The sequence below is a fragment of the Trachypithecus francoisi genome, unplaced genomic scaffold (genome assembly GCF_009764315.1).
Source record: "Trachypithecus francoisi isolate TF-2019V2 unplaced genomic scaffold, Tfra_2.0 Contig01554, whole genome shotgun sequence".
Taxonomy (NCBI): Eukaryota; Metazoa; Chordata; class Mammalia; order Primates; family Cercopithecidae; genus Trachypithecus; species Trachypithecus francoisi.
Window position 1 is genome coordinate 92,839 of NW_022681439.1, and position 21,242 is coordinate 114,080.

The 21,242-nt window shown below is 42.3% G+C and overlaps 1 protein-coding gene and 1 long non-coding RNA gene across 6 annotated transcripts in view; one reads left to right on the plus strand and one right to left on the minus strand.

Moving 5' to 3' along the window:
- The window catches only part of TRMT9B (tRNA methyltransferase 9B (putative)), a 72,570-nt gene that overhangs the window by 11,250 nt on the left and 40,078 nt on the right, over positions 1-21,242 (minus strand). For 3 of the 5 annotated variants that reach the window (XM_033176723.1, XM_033176730.1, XM_033176727.1), the window contains one exon: positions 4,649-4,803. In XM_033176723.1, coding sequence (XP_033032614.1) covers positions 4,649-4,803 — 155 coding nt within the window. Of the gene's footprint in view, positions 1-265; positions 1,130-4,648; positions 4,804-21,242 lie in introns of those variants that run through there. The other 2 variants (XM_033176735.1, XM_033176731.1) reach the window with 2 other exon arrangements.
- Positions 10,566-11,589, plus strand: LOC117062861. The gene is made up of 2 exons (XR_004428608.1): positions 10,566-10,724; positions 11,503-11,589. It is a non-coding gene; the product is annotated as an uncharacterized LOC117062861 (long non-coding RNA).

Consider the following 21,242-nt stretch of genomic DNA (forward strand, 5'->3'; position numbering starts at 1 on the left):
AGTAGGTGGGATCTTAGGCGTGTGCCACTATGCCTTGCTAATTTTGTATTTTTCGTAGAGACAAGTTTCTCCATGTTGGTTAGGTTGGTCTTGAACTCCTGACATCAGGAGATCCGCCTGCCTCGGCCTCCCAAAGTGCTGGGATTACAGGCATGAGCCACCGTGCCCGGCCAACTTTTTTTTTTTTTTAACTAACCAAGACAGAACACAACATGGTGTGAAGGTATTCACAAAAGTAAAAGAAAATTCTTCAGTGAATACTTACATATTCTCATATAGAAGAGAGAAAGGCCATAGGAAAAAAATAACATTTATTGAATATTTAATGAGGTAATGTCCACAGGGCTCAGAACACTAGTGCAACCAAGGCACGTTAGCTGGTCCATGGCAAGAAAGGTAGTTCTAGTATCCCAGAGACTGTGTGAAGCCTCTAAGCTCACATCCATATTTTATTGTATATACACGCATGTGACGGCCTTTATTCTCCTGTTGTCTCTCCAAAGATTCTTACCACTTGCTGACTGCAAAACAAACTGTCAACAACTTTTCAATTATTTATACACTAAAACATGCCTTTCAGCTTTTAAAAATTTGAACTTGAATTAGAAAAGCATTTTTAACATTGTTTTTCTCCAATCTCTATTCATTGCTACATTTAAAATGATCTCTATGGGCCCAGTATACAATTCAGATTATAAAAACTACTTTTTTTTTCTTAAATAGACAATTTTTGATATTCACTTTCCAGTGACAGAGACCTAAATAATTCAGGATGTACAAAGCCCAAAGGTTTAGATCACTGAGGTCTTACTGATGTTACGGTTGAAGAAGGTAGTAACATGAATGAACAACCACCTTGAAACAAAGCCTACAGTCTAATACTTTATATTATATTCTATCACAGATATATGATCGAATTCCTTTCCAGAAATACTAAAAGAAACCATTAGAGCCTATATTTGTACCTATTGATATACCTATACAATTTTTCTACCTGAAAAAATATCTATCACTATTCAAAGGTGATTAGCTTGCTGCTTCTGAAATACATCAGGACACTGCAACCTCTGCCTCCCAGACTCAAGCGGTCCTCCTACCTCAGCCTCCCAAGTAGCTGAGACTACAGGCATGTGCCACCACGCCCAGCCAATTTTTTTTTTTTTACTGTTGTTGTATTTTTTGTAGAGATGGAGTTTCACTATGTTGTCCAGGTTGGTCTCGAAGTCCTGAGCTGAGTGATCTGTTCGCCTCGCCTCCCAAAGTGCTAGGATTACAGGTGTGAGATACCGCGCCCGGCCTATTTGTAGTGTAATTTGTAGTGGCAAAATACAGCAAACAACATATATTAAATGTTAATATGGCACGATTAGCACAGAATGGTAGGCAGCTTTTAATACTGGGTAGCTCTATAAAAAAATATGGAATGATTTCCTCAATATATTAAAAGTATAACAAAAGCTAGGAGTATAATTAATAGTATACTACCATTAATGTAACCAAAAAAAGGGAAACGACCCATCACACAGTCACAGGCACAAATACGCTTATATTTACATAAAACATCGCAAAAAGATCAGACAAGAAGCTAATAGCATCAGAGGCCTCTGGTGTGGGTCGCTTGGTGCCGGTGACTGGGATGGGAGAAGATTTGACACTACGCATTCTTTTGTGCTTTGTTGCTGAACCACGTCGGTGGGTTACCTATTAAAATACTTTTACACATTTTGAACCACTTGTTCACATCCTTTAACTATTTTTCTTGTGACTTGTGGGTATTTTTCCTTTTTTTTCTTTTGAACTTATTCCTTCTGTTTGATACTCTGAACATTTTAACCAACATCTTGCCATTTCCTACACCTACCACACCTGCTTTGACACCCCAGCCCCAGGTAACCACCATTTTAATCTCTCCTTCTATGAGTCCCACTGTTTTAGATCCCACATATAAGTGAGATCACTGCGTATTTGTCTTTCTGTGCCTGGCTTATTTCACATAGCATAGTATCTTCCAGGTTCCTCCGTGTTGTTGCAAATGACAGGATGCTGATCTTTTCTTTACAGTGACATTGAAGAATGCTTAGTAGATTAAAAAAATTGTCAGCCGGGCGCAGTGGCTCACGCCTGTCATCCCAGCACTCTGGGAGGCGGAGGCGGGCGGATCACGAGGTCAGGAGATCGAGACCATCCAGGCTAACACGGTGAAATCCCGTCTCTACCAAAAATACAAAAAATTAGCCGGGCGCGATGTCGGGCGCCTGTAGTCCCAGCTACTCCGGAGCCTGAGGCAGGAAACGCCGCGAACCCGGGACGCGGAGCTTGCAATGAGCCGAGATCGGCCACTGCACTCCAGCCTGGGCGACCAAGCGAGATTCCGTCTCAAAAAAGAAAAAAAAAAAAATCATCTAGATTTCTATGACATATGTTGCAGATGTTTTTACTTAGTTTGATTTTGGTCTTGTGACTAGAATTGTATGTCTGTCTAGATTTTTGTCTTGTGGAACTTTTCCATTTTTATAGGGTCAAAGTTATCCGTCAATACAGTTAATCCTCATCAATCACAGTTTCCATATTTGCAGTTAATCTACCTGCTGACATTTATTTGTTACCCCAATGTCAATACTACAGCACTGCATGGTCATTATCAGACTTATATACTCACAGTGCAGCAAAATATTTGAGTCACCTGAGACCCACATACCCAGCCTCCTTTTTTCAGCTCCCATACTGTAGTTGTGTGTCCTTTCCATAATCTATTTAGGGCCATGATTTCTCCATTTGTACAGTTTTTACTGGTGATTTTGCTGTTTCAAAGAGCCTAAGCCTGGGGCTGAAATACCATCCTGAACATAAGAAGGCTGGGATGTCTCTGATGGACAAAATGTATGTGTTAGATAAGCTTTGTTCAGGACAGAGTTATAGTGTGTTGGCCATGAGCCCAATGTTTATGAAATAATAATACATAGTAATCAAGGTGTCTTTAAACAGAAGCACAAATGCAACAAGCTTATACGTTGGTAAATTGACAAATATGTTGTGACCAGAAGTTTACAGAAGTCTAATCCAATATTTCCCCTATGAGTAATGATTCAGTATTTGCCAATTCAATGTTTATGATACGTATATGAAATGTAAGTACTGTGAATAATGGCAATGAACTGTATATTCTTTTATGATTTCTTTTTGTATGTGTATCATACATAGGCATTTTGCCTCTGAGAATATTTTAAATTACAATCTAGTTGTCATCTAGTCCTTTAATGAGCTCATTTCCTTATACTTAAATCTTTGCTTCATTTGGAATTTATTTTGATGTAAGGTGTGAGAAAGTAACTCTCTGATTGTATATGTCGTTATCCCAAAGCCATTTACCTAATAATTCCTTGTCCCCACTGATTTTAAGATCCTGGTACGTGGCTTACTTACATTAATAGGTGGCAATAGATCCAAACTCACTGCATGTTCTGAAACTAGATTTATTATTTTTTTAAATTACATGGTAGAGATATTTTTCAAAGACTCCCAATTTCCATGTGACATGCACCCCTTCCCCAGATTCCACATTACTCATACCGTCTTCAGCAAGTCACAAGTTCCGGTATGTCTGTTTCTCTTACCAGTGTTTAAGAGTGAATATCAAACTAGACAGACTTTGCAACTACAGACTTACGACTCATGGGTGTAGTCAGCATGCAATTGCTAGAATGCAGTTTTAGATGGGCAGGCCTTGCATGAGATTCCAACCACAACTTAAGTCTTAGTCCTAGATCTACTAAGCTGTGGTTTACCAGTTCTTGATTTAGGAGGATGCTGAACCAATGTCCTCCAGACAAATAAGCTATTATGAAAATACTGTCTAATTAAAGATATGCTTCTGTAATGAAACACCTACAGAATAAGTAAGAGAAAGGACCTGTGAGATTCATAAGATATTACTGGACCTCTTGCATAATCCCACAGTTCTACAGAAGGCATGTGAACCACTCAAAGTGAGCCACCAGCGGAGAACACATTTGGCAAATGTGAATGTCTTTAAATTTACAATGGTCAGTTTCACAAGCCATCATTTCCATCCTAATTTATTCAATCAATGTTAGGTCCGTTTTGGTGGAGGATGTACACAAAGGCCCTGAGAAGTCACTGTCTAAATGTAAAGTTTGAGGCCAGACATGGTGACTCATGCCTGTAATCCCAGCACTTTGGGAGGCCAAGACAGATAGATCACCTGAGGTCAGGAGTTCAAGATCAGCGTGGCCAACATGGCAAAACCCCGTTTCTACTAAAAATACAAAAAATAGCTGGGCATGGTGGTGGGTACCTGTAATCACAGCTATTTGGGAGGCTGAGGCAGGAGAATCAGTTGAACCCAGGAGGTGCAGTTTGCAGCAAGCTGAGACTGCACCACTGCACTCCAATCTGGCTGACAAGAGGGAAACTCCATCTCAAAAAAAAAAAAAAAAAAGTTTGAGAAAGTTTTTTACTTGCTGCTGACTTGACTGTCTGAGTTTCTGCTGTAAAATGAATATTCTAGGTACTGGCATGCCAAGGGTACAATTTCAGGATTCTTATTAGAACAAAAATAAAAAATGAATCTGAAAAGCAAAGGCTCAATGGAAGATGTTTCATGCTGCATGGCCCGACGGTGGGTTACCTATGTCTGCGACGATGCTTCCTGCCTTCTGTTCTTGGAGGAACTGGCGGACTCGAGGCCAGGCTTTGCTCTGCAGGTCGCTGAAGTAAGGGGCTGTGCTCTCGTACACGTTGTGCACGTGCCGCTTCTCCAGCTGGGCGGCTTCATGATCCATCCTGGGGAAAACAGGACCAACCCAAGGCATGCAGGTCAGGCTATGCACCATAGGTGACTGAAGGAGGATGCATATTTCCCAAACTTGGGAACCTACAACTGCAAAAGTCTTGCTGTTCACACACTTTATTATAAGCTGCAAAGTACAATACCTTCACTGTAACCATCGTTGCCAAAAGACTAGCAAATGCACGGTTTTTACCTGCTATATTAAGGAAAACAATGGTTTGAAAATGAGTTAATTATTATATAATAAGTTCCTGAACAAGATGATTTTTTTTTTTTTTTTGAGGTGGAGTCTTGCTCTGTCGCCCAGGTTGGAGTGCAGTGGCTCGATCTCTGCTCACTGAAAGTTCTGCCTCCCTGGTTCAAGTCATTCTCCTGCCTCAGCCTCCTGAGTAGCTGGGACTACAGGTGCCCGCCAACACACCTGGCTAATTTTTTGTATTTTTAGTAGAGATGGGGTTTCACCGTGTTAGCCAGGATGGTCTTGATCCTGACCTCGTGATCTGCCCGCCTCGGCCTCCCAAAGTGCTGGGATTACAGGTGTGAGCCACTGTGCCCGGCCAAGATGAATTCCTAATTTTAGAAGCATAACCAAAATTCTTACTAAACAGTTTACTTTGGATAAGACCATTGTATCTGATAATAAATAGACTTCAAAATTTCATAACAGGTAGTTCATCATTTCAGCCCAATAACGAAGCCCTATTAATTCTACCTTTTTAGTGTTTGGGTTCCAGTCATGTCTCTACATCACTACTGCTTTTATTTTAGTATAGGTGCCCATTTCTTTACTGAATTACTTCAACAGCTGGCAAACAGTTCTATTACCCTTCAATTGCTTTTCCCAATTTCAATTACGTCATAATTATTTTTGTAAAATATAGGACTGATTTTGTTGCTTCTCATTTATTTATTTTTAATTTTTGTGGGTACATAGTAGGTGTATATATTTATGGAGTACATGAGATGTTTTGATATAGGGATGCAAGGCTCAATAATCACATCAGGGAGAATGGGGTGTCCATCACCTCGAGCATTTATCCTTTGTGTTACAAACAATCCAAAATGTACAAATAAATTATTTTTTTTACTATAGTCACCCTGTTGTGCTAGCAAATACTAGGTCTTACTCTATTTTTTGCACCCATTAACCGTCTCCACTTCTCTCCCACTCCCCACTACCCTTTGCAGCCTCTCCTAACCATCCGTCTACTGTCTATATCCATGAGTTCAATTATTTTAATTTCTAGCTCTCATAAATAAGTGAGAACTTACAAAGTCTGTCTTTCTGTGCCTGACTGATTTCAGCTAACATAATGACCTCCAGTTCCATCCATATTATTGCAAATGACAGGATTTTTTTTTTTTTTTTTTTTCTTAATGGAGTCTCGCTCTGTCACCCAGGCTGGAGTGCAGGGGCATGATCTCGGCTCACTGCAACCTCCACCTCCCGGGTTCACACCATTCTCCTGCCTCAGCCTCCTGAGTAGCTGGGACTACAGTCACATGTCACCATGCATGGCTAATTTTGTGTATTTTTAGTAGAGAAGGTATTTCACCGTGTTAGCCAGGTTGGTCTCGATCTCCTGACGTCGTGATCCACCCGCCTTGGCCTCCCAAAGTGCTGGGATTACAGGCGTGAGCCACCGCGCCTCGCCCGGATTTCATTTTTTTTTTTTTTTTTAAAGCTGAGAACTCCATTGTGTATAAGCACCACATTTTCTTTATCCACTCATCTGTTGATGGACAGTTAGGTTGCTTCCAAATCTTGGCTGTTGTGAATAGTGATGCAATAAAACATGGGAGCGTGGGTATCTCTTGGATATATTGGTTCCCTTTCTTTTGGTTATATACCTAGGAGTAGGATTGCTGGATCGTAAGTAGCTCTATTTCCATTTTTTTTGTAGAATCTCAAAACTGTTCTCCATAGTGGTTGTACTAATTTACATTCCCACTAATAGTGAATAAGGGTTCCCTTTTCTCCACATCCTCACCAGCATTTTTTATTGCCTGACTTTCAGAGAAAGCCCATTTTAATTGGGGTGAGATGATGTCTCATTGTAGTTTTGACTGGCATTTCTCTGATGATCAATGACGTTCAGCACTCTTTCATATACCTGTTTGCCATTTTTTATGTCTTCTTTTGCGAAATTGTCTATTCAGATATTTTGTCCTTTTTGTTTTTTATTTTATTCTATTTTATTTTATTGAGATGGAGTCTCGCTCTATCACCCAGGCTGGAGTGCAGTGGCGCAATCTCAGCTCACTGTAACCTCTGTAGCCAGTTCCCTAAGCCATGAGCAGGTCTAGAGGTGCTGTCTGGGAGCCAGGGACTGGAGTCAAAAACCTTAGAAGTCTACTTGGTGTTCTATTGTACTGTGGCTGAGCTGGCACTCAAGCCACGAGATGCAGCCTTTCCCACTCTTCCCTCCCCTTTCCAAAGACCCCTTCCCCACTGTGGCCAAGCTGGTACCTAAGGTGCAAGGCAAAGTCCCCTTTCCTTGTCCCTCCACTTTTCTTAAGCAGGAGTCTTGCCCCACAGCCACCACAGCTGGAAATGTGCTGAGTCTCATCTGGAGCCAGCAAGACTCAGTCTCACCCAGGTCCACAGAGTACTACTTGGGTATCATTGCTAGTTACGCAGGGCCCAAGGGCTCTTTAGTCAGAAGGTGATGGGTTCTGCCAGGACTAGCTCCTTCCCTTCAAGGCAGCAGGTTGCCTTCTGGCCCAGGGAGTGTCTAGAAATGTCATCTGGGAGGTAGAGCCTGGAAAGAGGGCCTCAGGACTCTGGCTGGGCCCTTTCCTACCATAGCGGAGCTGGTATCCAAGATGCCAGGCAAACTCCTCTTTACTCTTCCCTCTCCTCTCCTCAAGCAGAAGGAAGGGCTCTCTTTTGGAGCCAGGAGCTGTGCAGCCTGGGTAGGGGAGGGGTTGGTGCAAGCACTCTCTTAGTAGTCCTTGCTGGTGTTTCCATAGGTGGTGTTCCCTCCTCCCCACCTAGTCCACTGGCTCTGAGGCCAGTTCAGCAGGAGGACTCACCTACGAGCTGTGGCCTAGACTGCCTTTCAAGTTTATTTAGTACCCCAGAGCCCTTTAGCCTACAGTGGTGAGGCCTGCAGGAACTCAAGTTCAGACTGCTGGGATCTGCAATTCCCCTCTGGCTAGGGCTGGTTTCAATGCTCCCTCTGTGAGCAGGTGTCAGCTGAGTTCAGCCCCACGGTTTTGCCTTGTACTGTGACAGGGCAGCACTGAGTTGGATACAGTGTTGGACAAATGCAGTGCTCTCCCTCCGCTAAGCACAGATTCTCTCTCCATGCCACATGGCTGCTGCCAGGGGGTTGGAGGAGGGATGGCATGGGCAATTCAAGACCATCTTTCTCACCCTCTTCAGTGCTTCCTTTAGTGATATGAAGTCAAAACCAGGCACTGTGAGTGCTCTCCTGATTTTTGGTTCTCATGTAGGTGCTTTTCGGGAGGGTGGTGGAGAGAGGACACACTATCTGTGGAGCCTTCCATTTGGCCGTCTTACTCCATGCCACTCCCCTCAATTCTTACCTGCAACTTCTTCAGAGGCATTTTATAGCTTGTCCCATTGGATTCAGCTGGCCTAGGTGAGCACATAAGGCTCTTTCTGATCTAGCCTCATCAGACTTCTTAAGGGTCATTTCTCACCATCTTTCCTCAGCATTAGCCATAATACCCAATGGCCCGTTGTTTCTCAGCGGTGACACATTCCTTCTCATCCAGGGGCCTGAACAGATGCTATGCTTCACCTGGCTAAATTCTAGTCATTCTTGGAAAAGGCATCACCTCCTCCAGGAAGGCTTTCCTGACCTTCCAGGCAGGATAAGGGCAACAGGGAAAGAGTAAGAAAAGCATGAGTGCAGGTCCCGTTTTGGGCTTTACTCTGTCATGATTCTATTCTATCTTGGCATGTGAGTGAGTGAGGGCTATCCCAGGGAAGTGGCCAGGGGCTCAGGTTGTGGCTTTTACCAACCAGTAGGAAAGTATTTTCAATCATTTAATAACCCATTTGGCCCTACTGATGGCTATCAGCTATTGCATCCCACGCATACCTCTATAGGGATCACAGAGTCCTGTAATCGTTGAATTCAGATAAGATATTTTTCTCTGGCAGAGTCCGCAGGAAGACTCTGGAGAACAAGGACTTGTCCTATTTAATACTGAGTTCCCAGCACTTAGGACACAGCAGACCCGCAGCAAATGATCAAATAAACACCTAACGAGAATGGAATCTAGCTCTGAGTACAGAGGGTAGTACTGGCTTTGTTAGCAGACGGAGTGATCACTCTGAGGAGCTGGGGAAGGGAGGGGACCCGACACCTGCAAACTGGCAGATGGGAGTGTAACTAGAGAGAAGGGACTCTCCCTGGACAGCCTCTGTCCCCACACCTCTACCCCGTCCTGGGAAGTGGGAAGTTCTTGGGTAAGATGGTATCTGCCAAGCTACTTCCCTGTATGGAGAGAGACTTTCAGACTATGCAAATACTGTTTCTTATTTGCTCACCCGCCAGTTTTAGCATCTACCAATGACTCTTGCCCCAATTATTACTACAAGTATCACCAAATGATGATAATATAATTCCATCATTTCTTCCGTTTCAAGGAAGAGCTATTCAGGATTTACTCTTAAAATGTAATAGGTTGTCTTTAATCAGTATGAACCAACCCACAGCCCCTGCAAAAAATTCTAGCAAACTCCTGAGTGTAAATCCAATTTGTGAGGTCTGACAAAACTTCCACCCAAATTGAAACAGCTTATGTTGCACCTTCAACTGAAATGTACAAAGTAAACATATGACTGGCTAGAACTGCCCACACAAGAGAAAAACAGAAACACTATGTGCTTTTCATTTAAATCAAAATCTCAGTAGATTTTAGTCTATTTACATTTCCCCTTCCTCAAGGAATCAATCAAGCAATACAATTTACAGAACAAGTAAGTTTTTCTTTACTGCACTTGCAAATGTTAAGTGGTAACCAACATAAACTGGATTCCTTGCACTATGCAGTTTAAAAAATGACTCCAATTTCAAGCTCAGAATTTGTAGTATCTGAACAGCACCCCCTGAGATCTTGCCCTGAGTTTTCAGGTAACCTAAAAGAGAGTTATTTTTAAGTGTATAAGCGATATGAATCTATGTTTTCCAGTTAACTTTATAAACACTGCAGATTTAAATTTTAAACGCTGTGGATTTAAATTTCCTACAATATTTTCCACATGAATTTTATGTATATAAACAAATTCCTTGAGTTTGAAAGTGTGACTAAGCTAATAAGACTAGTACTAAAACAGGAGCACAGGATTCCAGATGAAGCGAGGGATAAAGGGTTTGGATTAGCCAGAATTCCTAATCTGTGTGCTGTCAAACTGCAGACCCATAAAATAATCCACATAAAATGTCAGTATTTAAAGCCTCACATTGTGTCCCTCCTTTGAGATTCAAAATGCACCCCAGCATACTACAAGTTTTGAAAAATCTTTTCTCAGAATTACTGGGTCTAATATACTCTTTCTGTCTTTAAACACCTCCTGTCTTTTTAGGAAATAATATTATGCGGAAGACACTTTGGAAATGCTAATTTAATGTTTTGCAATTTAAGAACGTCCCCCAAACAAAGGAAGCATTTTTCCTGAGCATCCTTTTTCATTCATGTAGTTTTAGTGAAGTATGTTATCTACAAATCATAACTTCTAAGATGGTTTATAAAATGACTAAAAGTATGAGACGGTAAACATTTTAACTAGAAAGTCAGAAGGATGCACATCAGAGTTGCTCATTGCTGTCGATCCAAGAGAACCTGCTTCTGAGCCTGTGCCTCCTCTTTCCAGGGATCCCCGCCTCACTGAGTGGACCCAGGTTGAAAACCAGACCTACCGGGAACTAGTCCATGGGTGAGACTGACCCAATCTTGAGAATTTGAACTAAAAGGCCTGAATAGTCAAATGACCGCAAGTGGTTGGTTGTGATCACTTGGAGTCTGTGTTAGGGAGTCCATTTTTAGCCATGCACATATGGATGAACCAAAAGAATATTTTTCTGCAAAATGAATGTAGCTGTAGGAAACAAAAAAACAAGATGAGAGTTTGGGATGCTTCATAACATGGCGGGGGGAAAGGCAGAAGGACTGCGGAAGTCTAGTAGACGATATTCTAGTTCTAGTCCCTGTGTAGGCTCTGGACAGGGTCTCAGGGTCACTCAACTCGCAAGAAACCTGTTCATTTTAGAGTACCACCCTTGCGCCCTGAGGTACCACATTTCCTAACTTTGAATCAAATATTCTTCACTTGAACTCATTTCTGTTTCTACAACCACACCTTTCCAAAGGCAGGCAAACTGCTTTTTTTATTAACATTTTGAAATGATTATTTTATACTTTAAATAAGTAGTGTGCAGTGATGCTGACACACAATGTTGTAATATCTTACCTTTATTGCTACTTTTCAAGCAACCTGTAAAGCTTACAATGTAACCTTAAATCAAACCCCCAAAATTGAATGCTAATGATCAAAAGAAATCATAAATATGATAACAAAAACACAAATCAAACTGAGTAGACAAAGATACAACTAACTTTGCCGGGGGAAGCTGCTGTAGGCACAGAAGAGCAGACCTCAGACGTTGAATCATCTTTGTTCCTTCCCTTGCCCCACAAACTCTGCCTATTTCTAGCATTTATTCCTTGGAGGATGGAAGAGAGGAGAGAAAGTGACAGAAAACTAACAGGAGAGTGAGTGGCCTGGCATGTTTCCCAAGACTTGAAAAACAAAGAGAAGGACATTGGCAATTCCTGCTTCTAGCAACAGGGTTCTATTGAGAAGTCACGAATGTTTATTTTTCCTGCCCTGGGCATGTGATTAGGCTAACATTTTTCTACCTACTTGAATTCAGGTAAACCCTATGTGACTTGCTATGGCATAAATGTGATCCCAGTGTGTTGCTTGCCAAGTTCCCTATCCCTTGTCTCTGCAAGGAAAGGTTCCTTGTCCTGGAGGCATCAGCCTGGGTCCCTCAGAACTCTTGATGGAGAGACATCATGGGTATTCTAACCCCATCCACCAAAAGGAATAAACAGCTCAGTTCATCATATGAACGGCAAAATATCTAGATCATGAAAAAGTAAAAAGTATACATCAATTTTTATTAGATGACAACTTGTTACCATACAAGTTCCCCCTTTTTTCTTCATAAAGATTAAAAGTTTTCTTTCTCATAGATATGTATTATTAAAAAATCGAGAGAAAACTGGATACAGTTTTGCATCCTACTTTTTTGAACTTAATATTGTGAACCAAGTGGCAACTTCTACCTACAGTCTTCTCTACCTTCTCAAAGAAACATAATCTCCACAATCATAATTCCATAGCACTTGAAATATATTGTGTGCTGTAAAGTATTATAATGGCTTAAATATTTCTACTAGATTCTGAACTGCTAAAGAAGAAATAGGATTTCACACACATCTTTGGTTAGCCCATCGTATCTAGCACTGGGCCTAAATATAACAGCTCTAAATACGTTTAGTGAATACATGAATGATGGAACTCTAGCCAATTAAACAGTATTTCTTTTACATTTTTAAATCATATTAACAGTTTTATTTAGGTATAATTGACATATAACAAACTGCATATATTTAAAGAATATAATTTGATGTTTTTACACATATGTGTGTGTATGTGTGTATGTATCTGTGAAACCATCAAGATACTCAAGATAATGAACATATCCTTCCCACAGTAAATTAACCCTCCTATCTTCCCCTACCCTGAACAATCTTTCTTTTTCTTTCCCAATTTTTTTTTTTTTTGAGACAGAGTCTTGCTCTGTCGCCCAGGCTGGAGTGCAGTGGTGCAATCTCGGCTCACTGCAACCTCCACCTCCCAGGTTCAAGAGCTTCTTCTGCCTCAGCCTCCTGAGTAGCTGGGATTACAGGCACACACCACCACGTCCAGCTAATTTTTGTATTTTTGTATAGATGGGGTTTTACCATGTTGGTCAGGCTGGTCTTGAATACCTGAACTTGTGATCCACCCACCTTAGCCTCCCAAAGTGCCAGGATTACAGGCGTGAGCCACTGCACTCAGCCTCTGAACAATCTTTCTTAATGTCATGTTTCTGGGCAAAGAAACAGGGATAGAGAGGTGGACACTGACATATATATCCAACAGCCACAATTTCAAAGGCAACTTTGAGTATTTGATATGTCGACAAATAAAAATAAAAAGCTTTCCCAGGTTTTTCCAGTTTCTTAATGATCACTGGAAAGCTACAAACATATTCACACCCAGGTGCAAGTAGTAAAAATATTCCGAGGAACTGAAAAGGCTTCCAGGGAAAAGGTTTTTCTATTGTCTCATCAAGGAGATGAGACTCTGTACTTGAGCCACAGAAATCTAGTGAACTCTGAGAAGGCTTTGTCCCCAAGAGTGGCTCCTTGTCCCCAGGGAGGAGGTGCTATAACTGAACGTCCTCAAGATGGTGCTTATTATACCCGCTCCTCCTAAGACATTAGCACAGAGACCAAGGTGATAGGCTATCAGCACTTAGCCCTGTCATCAGAAAGGATTTCTCATTCGTTTGTGACGGGAACTTCCATTACCTCTATCTTGAGTTTCTTTCTGTACCACACTCTTCCCTGCAGTGAGTCCTCTATGTTTTAGCTCAATGGAAAACACACGTGGCTTTAAAACAGTTCTGTCTCCAAATACTGACATACATTTATGAATTAAAACCTCTTGTTATCATATAGAACAATAATGCTTTTAGAGGAAAATGCAGAACGTCTTCACGACCTTGGAGTAAGTTAAAATTTCTTACAAAGGGTCATACAAAGTGCTAACCATAAAAGGAAAAATAAAGTAGACTATATTAAAATGAACACACCATGAAGAGAGGGAAAATTCAACCCCCAGAGTGTGAAGAGGTATTCACAGTACACACCGCTGACAGTTGAGTAGTAGCCAGAATATACACAACTCCTTACAAATAAAAAAGCAATAGACAGACAACACAACCGATAAATGGGCAAGAGACTTTAACAGACACTTCACAATGGGCAGGAGATGGGCAGGAAACACAAAGGGGCTTAACTTCACTAGTATCAGGGAACCGCAAATTTAACCCACGATGGGATCTCACCACCTATACAAAAGAATGGCTGAAATGAAAAACACAAGGAATATCAAGCACTGGTGAAATATGGAATTGGTGAGTTCTAATACACTGCTGGAAGAAATGTGAGTTGTTTCAATCTGTTTGGAATACTGCCTGGCAGTTATAACTAAAGCTAAATATATGCATATCCTATGGCCCAGCAACCCCACTCTTAAAGGTATATACATATATCCAAAAGATACAGACACCTATATTCACCTCAAGACATGCGCTAGAACATCCAAAGAAGCACTCTTCAAAGTAGCACAAATCTGGAAACTGCGTATGTGCCCATCATCAGTGAAATGATCAAATAAACTGTGGTATATTCATAGAATGAAATGCTACCAGAGTTAAAAGAATGAAAGTTTTCAACCATATGCAACAATATGGATCAATGCCTATAGTAGTCCATTTTGTATTGCCGTAAAGGAATACCTGAGGCTCGGTAATTTATAAGGGCAAGTAGTTTATTTGGTTCACGGTTCTGCGGGCTGTACAAGCATGGCACCAGCATGTGTTTGGATCCTGGTGAGGCCTCAGGAAGCTGTTACTGATCGTGGAAGGTGACTGAGGAGCACGTGTGTCACAAGGTCAGAGAGGGAGCAAGAGAGAGGGGAGGAGGTGCCAGGCTCCTTTAAACAACCAGCTCTCATGTGAACCGATAGAGCATTAACTCACTCATTACCACAGGAGGACACCAAGCCATTCGTGAGGGATCCACCCCCATAACCCAAACACCTCCCAATGGTCCCCACCTCCAACATTGGGGGTCACATTTTAACATGAGATTTGGAGGGGACAAATATCAAAACGATAAAAATTCCATAAATATCATATTAAAAGGGAAGTCCACAAAAGAATACACACTGTAGGATTCCATTTATAGAAAGTACAAAAACATGAGCTAATAGATCAGAGAAAATAAAATAAAATAAAGTACAAAAACATGTAATTCCAGCATTTTGGGAGGTCGAGGCGGGCAGATCATGAGATCAGGAGATTGAGACGATCTTGGCTAACACAGTGAAACCCCATGTCTACTAAAAATACAAAAAATTAGCCGGGCATGGCGGAAGGCGCCTGTAATCCCAGCTACTCAGGAGGCTGAGGCAGGAGAATGGTGTGAACCCGGGAGGCGTAGCTTGCAGCGAGCCAAGATCACGCCACTGCACTCCAGGCTGGGCAGACTGGAGACTCCGTCTCAAAAAGACAAAAAAAAAAAAGTGCAAAAACAGATAAAACAAGTGTGGGCCATTAGAAGTGGGATAGAGGCTGCCTGGGGTAGCACCTGGCAGGGAGCACTGGGGGTCGGGAGGTGGTCCTGGGGTGCTGGTAATATTGTTTCTTGATGTGGGTTCTGGTTACATGAGGGTGCTTAGGTTATGAAAAATTCATTCATCTATTTGTACATTTCTGATATATGTACTTTGGTCCATGTATATTTCAATTAAAACTGCCTTTTGCTTTCAGGCAATTGCCTTGTTATGTATTTTAAACCATGTTAGAACTTGAAACTGAGCAGAGTATTCTCTCTCATCCGTGTTCTGCCATTCCCCTGAGGGATGAATGCCATCCAGTCAGTGCCTTCTGGGCAGCTAGAAACTGGAGATCACTGGGTTCAAAGATCAGGTGAAAGGTCAAAGCAGTATCCCCATTCAATAAGATTATGTCATAGTATATACAGAAACTGCTGAGAGAGTTTTAGCTCAGAAGAAATCTAACTGAAGAAATAAGTGACTTAAATGAGATAATGTCCAATGCCAGATTATCCAGTAACCAGTGAAGAATAGAGTCCATTTGCTCTCAATAAAGAAGTTGTTTCAGTTAGGGCAGCAGGTAAGTGACTCATCAGTATGATGAGAGGAAGGAAATTCATTTTACCTACCTTATATTTGTGATCTTCTTACACATTGAATAGCTTTACTCAATAACTCAAAGTGAAATTAAGGATGAATTGTGCCAGCCACAGCTTCCAAGTAGCACAACTATAATAATATATGAGGATTACTGATCTCAATAAATAGATGGGAACATAAAATTGTGTAAAGGTCCAGGAAGGAGGCTACAAGATCCTCCGCTTGTAGCAGCAGGTGGTTGCTATTGCTACTTACTTTCATTCTCTAATTACCTTGCTGTTTCATTGTTACTGTTACTCATTAAGACAATTCTCAGTTACTTCAGTACCTTAGGAAGAATGTATGGACAAACTTGAGTGTCCCCATTTATTACTCTCATGTGGATCATCTGTAATATTTAGTCTACTGTTTAAGTGGCTCTTTTTATGTGCAGTTATTGGAAAAATCTGCTGAGCTTTTTATTCTGCAGAGAATAAAATCTTTCTGAAAAAATTATAGTATTTATAAGCCTTAGAACCTAAGACAACAATGACGTGGGGCCTAATTGATATCTGGATGGTGAATCTCCCGAAACACACACAACTAACAGAAGAATCAGTGTTCCCTCCAAAAAAACCAAACCCAGAACAAAAACGACACAAAGAAGACAAAAATATGTATCAATGAAGTTTTTTAAATAAAAATCAAGAAAAGGATCAAGACAGAATGACAAGGAAAAGAAGAAAGAAACCAGGGGAAGTAAAAGGAGAAGAAACGGGGTAATGAATATATGTATTGAATGATTATCATGTGGTTCATATATGTTAGTGCAAAGAAAGCCAGAAACAGGGAGTAAGAAAAGCAGACAAAGAGCTAAGAGCTATGACTTAATATGTATAAAGAATAGGCCGGGCGCGGTGGCTCAAGCCTGTAATCCCAGCACTTTGGGAGGCTGAGACAGGCGGATCACGAGGTCAGGAGATCGAGACCATCCTGGCTAACATGGTCTCTACTAAACCCCCGTCTACTGAAACCCCGTCTCTACTAAAAAAAAATACAAAAAAACTAGCCGGGCGAGGTGGCGGTTGCTTGTAGTCCCAGCTACTCGGGAGGCTGAGGCAGGAGAATGGCGGGAACCCGGGAGGCGGAGCTTGCAGTGAGCTGAGATCCGGCCACTGCACTCCAGCCTGGGCGACAGAGCGAGACTCCGTCTCAAAAAAAAAAAAAAAAAAGAATAAAGAGAAGAAAAGAAAAGGTAAAAATATATAATTTTGTATATATTTGTTTATATCTACTCCAATTAGCACTCACACTAGATTTATGCAATCAAATATCAATTGCGCATATAACTTTTTACACATTTATCACTAATGGAAATTAGATTTTGACGACTTCTAACTGCAACTGAAACTTGCTTGAACCTTTGTGTTAAGAAACTAAAACAGGCCGGGCGCGGTGGCTCAAGCCTGTAATCCCAGCACTTAGGGAGGCCGAGATGGGCGGATCACAAGGTCAGGAGATCGAGACCATCCTGGCTAACACGGTGAAACCCCGTCTCTACTAAAAAATACAAAAAAAAACTGGCCGGGCGAGGTGGCGGGCGCCTGTAGTCCCAGCTACTCAGGAGGCTGAGGCAGGAGAATGGCATGAACCCGGGAGGTGGAGCTTGCAGTGAGCAGAGATCCGGCCACTGCACTCCAGCCTGGGCGACAGAGCGAGACTCCGTCTCAAAAAAAAAAAAAAGAAAGAAACTAAAACAAAATAATGCCAAAGGTTAAAAATTCTTGCTCTAGAAAGTCTAGAGTTGTATTGTTTTGAAGTTTAATATATTATATTCATTTCCAGAATAATAGGAAAGTATTAAAAAGGGAAATTTTCAGTGAGCCCTATGTGTGTGTAAGCTGACCCATCTTCAAATGAATGCTTGAGAGGCCGGGAACTGCGCCTTGGAACTCAGCCTAGAAGTGTAAGGCAAGATTTGAAAATCTTTGTTTCAGCCAGGCACGGTGGCTCACGCCTGTAATCCCAGCACTTTGGGAGGCCGAGGTGGGCAGATCACGTGAGGTTGGTAGTTCGAGATCGGCCTGACCAACATGGAGAAAACCCGTCTCTACTAAAAATACAAAAATTAGCCAGGCATGGTGGTGCATGCCTGTAATCCTAGCTACTCAGGAGGCTGAGGCAGGAGAATTGCTTGAACCTGAAAAGTGGAGGTTGCAGTGAGCCGAGATTGCTCTATTGCACTCCAACCTGGGCAACAAGAGTGAAACTCCATCTCAAATAAAAAAAAAAAAAGGAAAATGTTCGTTTCTTGTCATTTAAATTGCACTTGCAAGAAGAATCAATTCCAGGGTTCCCCAAAGGCGGACAAGTCACTGCTTTTCAGGTCCTCTTAGCCTGCTTTTCAGGGAAAGTAGCAAACTTGAGAATTCTAACATAAGTAAGGCGTATAAATCATGTCACTTTGGGACACTTGATGTGTTTGAAGAGCTGACCACTACAGAAGGAAGGAAAGGAAAGGGAGAAAGAGAAAAGACGCTTAATCCACGGAGCTAGAGGCATGCAGGCATGAAGGTATTGCCTAGTTCATACCTTCTAGTCAATATCAGTGTCTTCTTAAAAAATGAAAAAGCTTCTAGTCAATATCAGTATCTTTTTAAAAAACAAAAAAGACATTAGTTTGAAAGAGCAGAGGGTCCATCAGAGGTAGTAGTGAAAAATAATTTTGGAGATCTAAGATTCTGGGGAATAGCTGATCCCTTGCCAAGCCTGAAGCCACGCACATATGACCACTATTTGCAATTGCAGACTCTTTAGAGATTAAAATACTTTTATTTATTTATTTATTTATTTTTGAGACAGAGTCTCGCTCTGTTGCCCAGGCTGGAGTGCAGTGGCCGGATCTCAGCTCACTGCAAGCTCCGCCTCCCAGGTTCACGCCATTCTCCTGCCTCAGCCTCCGGAGTAGCTGGGACTACAGCCGCCTGCCACCTCGCCCGGCTAGTTTTTTGTATTTTTTAGTTGAGACGGGGTTTCACTGTGTTAGCCAGGATGGTTTCGATCTCCTAACCTCGTGATCCGCCCGTCTTGGCCTCCCAAAGTGCTGGGATTACAGGCTTGAGCCACCGCGCCCGGCCTCTAAAATACTTTTAAAAGCCTCTATTTATCCTCTGTTCCTTTGGGGAACTGCACCTCTCTCAGACTCCAAGTGTCACTGGGGCCTGCCAGGCACACTGACAGTGGCAGTGCGGTGGGTACATGATCCAGTCTCGGACAGTCATTCTCCCTGGCCCAGGAAATTGACAAGAGGTTGGAGCAGAACTGCTGATGGCTCAGCCCGGAAGCAAAGATCCTCATGTCTCATCCCAAGTTGTAACTTTCCTGAGGTTTGGTTTGCAGCGGTTCCTTTTATTGTGCCAGCTACTTAGGCATTCCCAACACATCCTCCTCCTTGCTTTAGTTCATTTTGACGTGTATAGCAAAAGGACTAAAGTATTACAAACTTGAATGCTCCTTCACAACAACAGCATCTACCCCAGTGGGGTCCACAGTGAAAGAGAGGTACCATGGCCACTAGGGATGCCAACAGGATTCATCACAAATGGATGAAGGGACTCTTGTTGGAGCAAAAGAATCTACTGAGATGGCAATGTGCTATTGGAATGCCAGCCTAGAAGATCAAAGTTGTCGCAGTGCTGGCACCTTTGCCCCCTTTCTGTCTTTCTGTTTGTACTGCTATCCCCTAGTATCTCAGCTAGTCTAGCTGGTCTGTCTGTTCCTTTTGCTGTCTCTGCACCCCCTACATCTCTCCCTTCTAATATATTCATAATGATGGGAGTTGGCAACACAACCTTCTCTGTTAATGTCCACTTGGCTGGAGACACAACACATTCCTATAGTAAAAGGTAACAGCGTAGACCATGTAGCACACGTGCCATTCCTGATTTGCTGGCTACAATTCATGATTTTTCTTCTATGAATTCAAGAAAAGTTGGTTAGAATCTGTATTTCATGCCAGTGCAGGGTTAATTTTTCTATATAACCCATTGGATAATATTCACTCCTTCTTGAAAGCCCTTCAGGGGAACTCTACTGCCTACTGGATAGCACCTGCACTCCTCAGTCTGTCATGAAAAGCCTCCCTGACCTGGTCCAGTCCACTTTTCCAGTCTTATATCCTGCAACTATAGTACCTCAAACTCTCAGCTCTACCCACACAAATCTACTCACTTTTTCCCAAGTGGGACTTGCTCGGGACCTTATTCAGGTCTTTGCTGAAGCCAGCAGTGTATTCTCTCTCACCTGCAATGCTCTCCTATCACTTCCTCCTGCCAAAATCTTCTGGTCTGCAAAGTCTAGCACAGTTTCTTCCTCCTACATAAAGGATTCATGGATAACTACAGATAAAAATCATCCGTCTCAGTACTTTTTTTTTCTTTTTTTGGCGGGGGGAGATGGAGTCTTGCTCTGTCACCAGGCTGGAGTGCAGTGGCACGATCTCTGCTTGCTGCAACCTCCACCTCCCGGGTTCAAGCAATTCTCCTGCCTCAGTCTCCTGAGTAGCTGGGATCATAGGCGCACGCCGCACACATGGCTTGTGTGTGTGTGTGTGTGTGTGTGTGTGTGTGTGTATTTTAGTAGCGATGGGGTTTCACCACGTTACCCAGGCTGGTCTCAAACTCCTAAGCTCAGGCAATCCACCCGCCTCGGCCTCTCAAAGTGCTAGAATTACAGGTGTGAGGCACTGTGCCCGGCCCCAGGACTTCTATACGCTGCAAACTTATTATCTGTATCACTCTTAGGGCATTTTTCTGGATACTGTCATGAACTCTCAACTATATATATGTGCCCAACTAGATTATAAGTTTTTGGAGGGCAGAGATGGAAATGTGATGTTTTTATATATCTATACCTATGTCTCATCTGTACATCATAGAGCCTAGGATAGTGCAGAACACAGAGCATCACTCAATAATTAATTGTAGAGCCAATGAATCAAGGAGCTGTTTCTTAGCTCCCTCTGCAAAACAGCAGTACTTTACTCTGTACAAGCTGGTCCTTGACTCTTTGGTCATAAATCCTGAAGAGCCAGCTGTGAGTCAGTGGGCACTTGGAGGAAAGCAGAACTAAGACTGAGCTTTTTCAGTTTTATTTTGTGTTTTCTGATTTGCTGCCCCAGAGGTTTGTTGTTGTTGCTGCTGTTGTTGTTTTGAGACAGAGTCTTGCTCTTGTCGCCTAGCCTGGAGTGCAGTGGCGTGATCTTGGCTCACTGCAACCTCCACCTCCTGGATTCAAGCAGTTCTCCTGCCCCAGCCTCCTGAGTAGTTGGGATTACAGGGGCCCGCCACCATGCCTGGCTAAGTTGTGCATTTTTAGTACAGACAGGGTCACCATGTTGGCCAGGCTGGTCTTGAACTC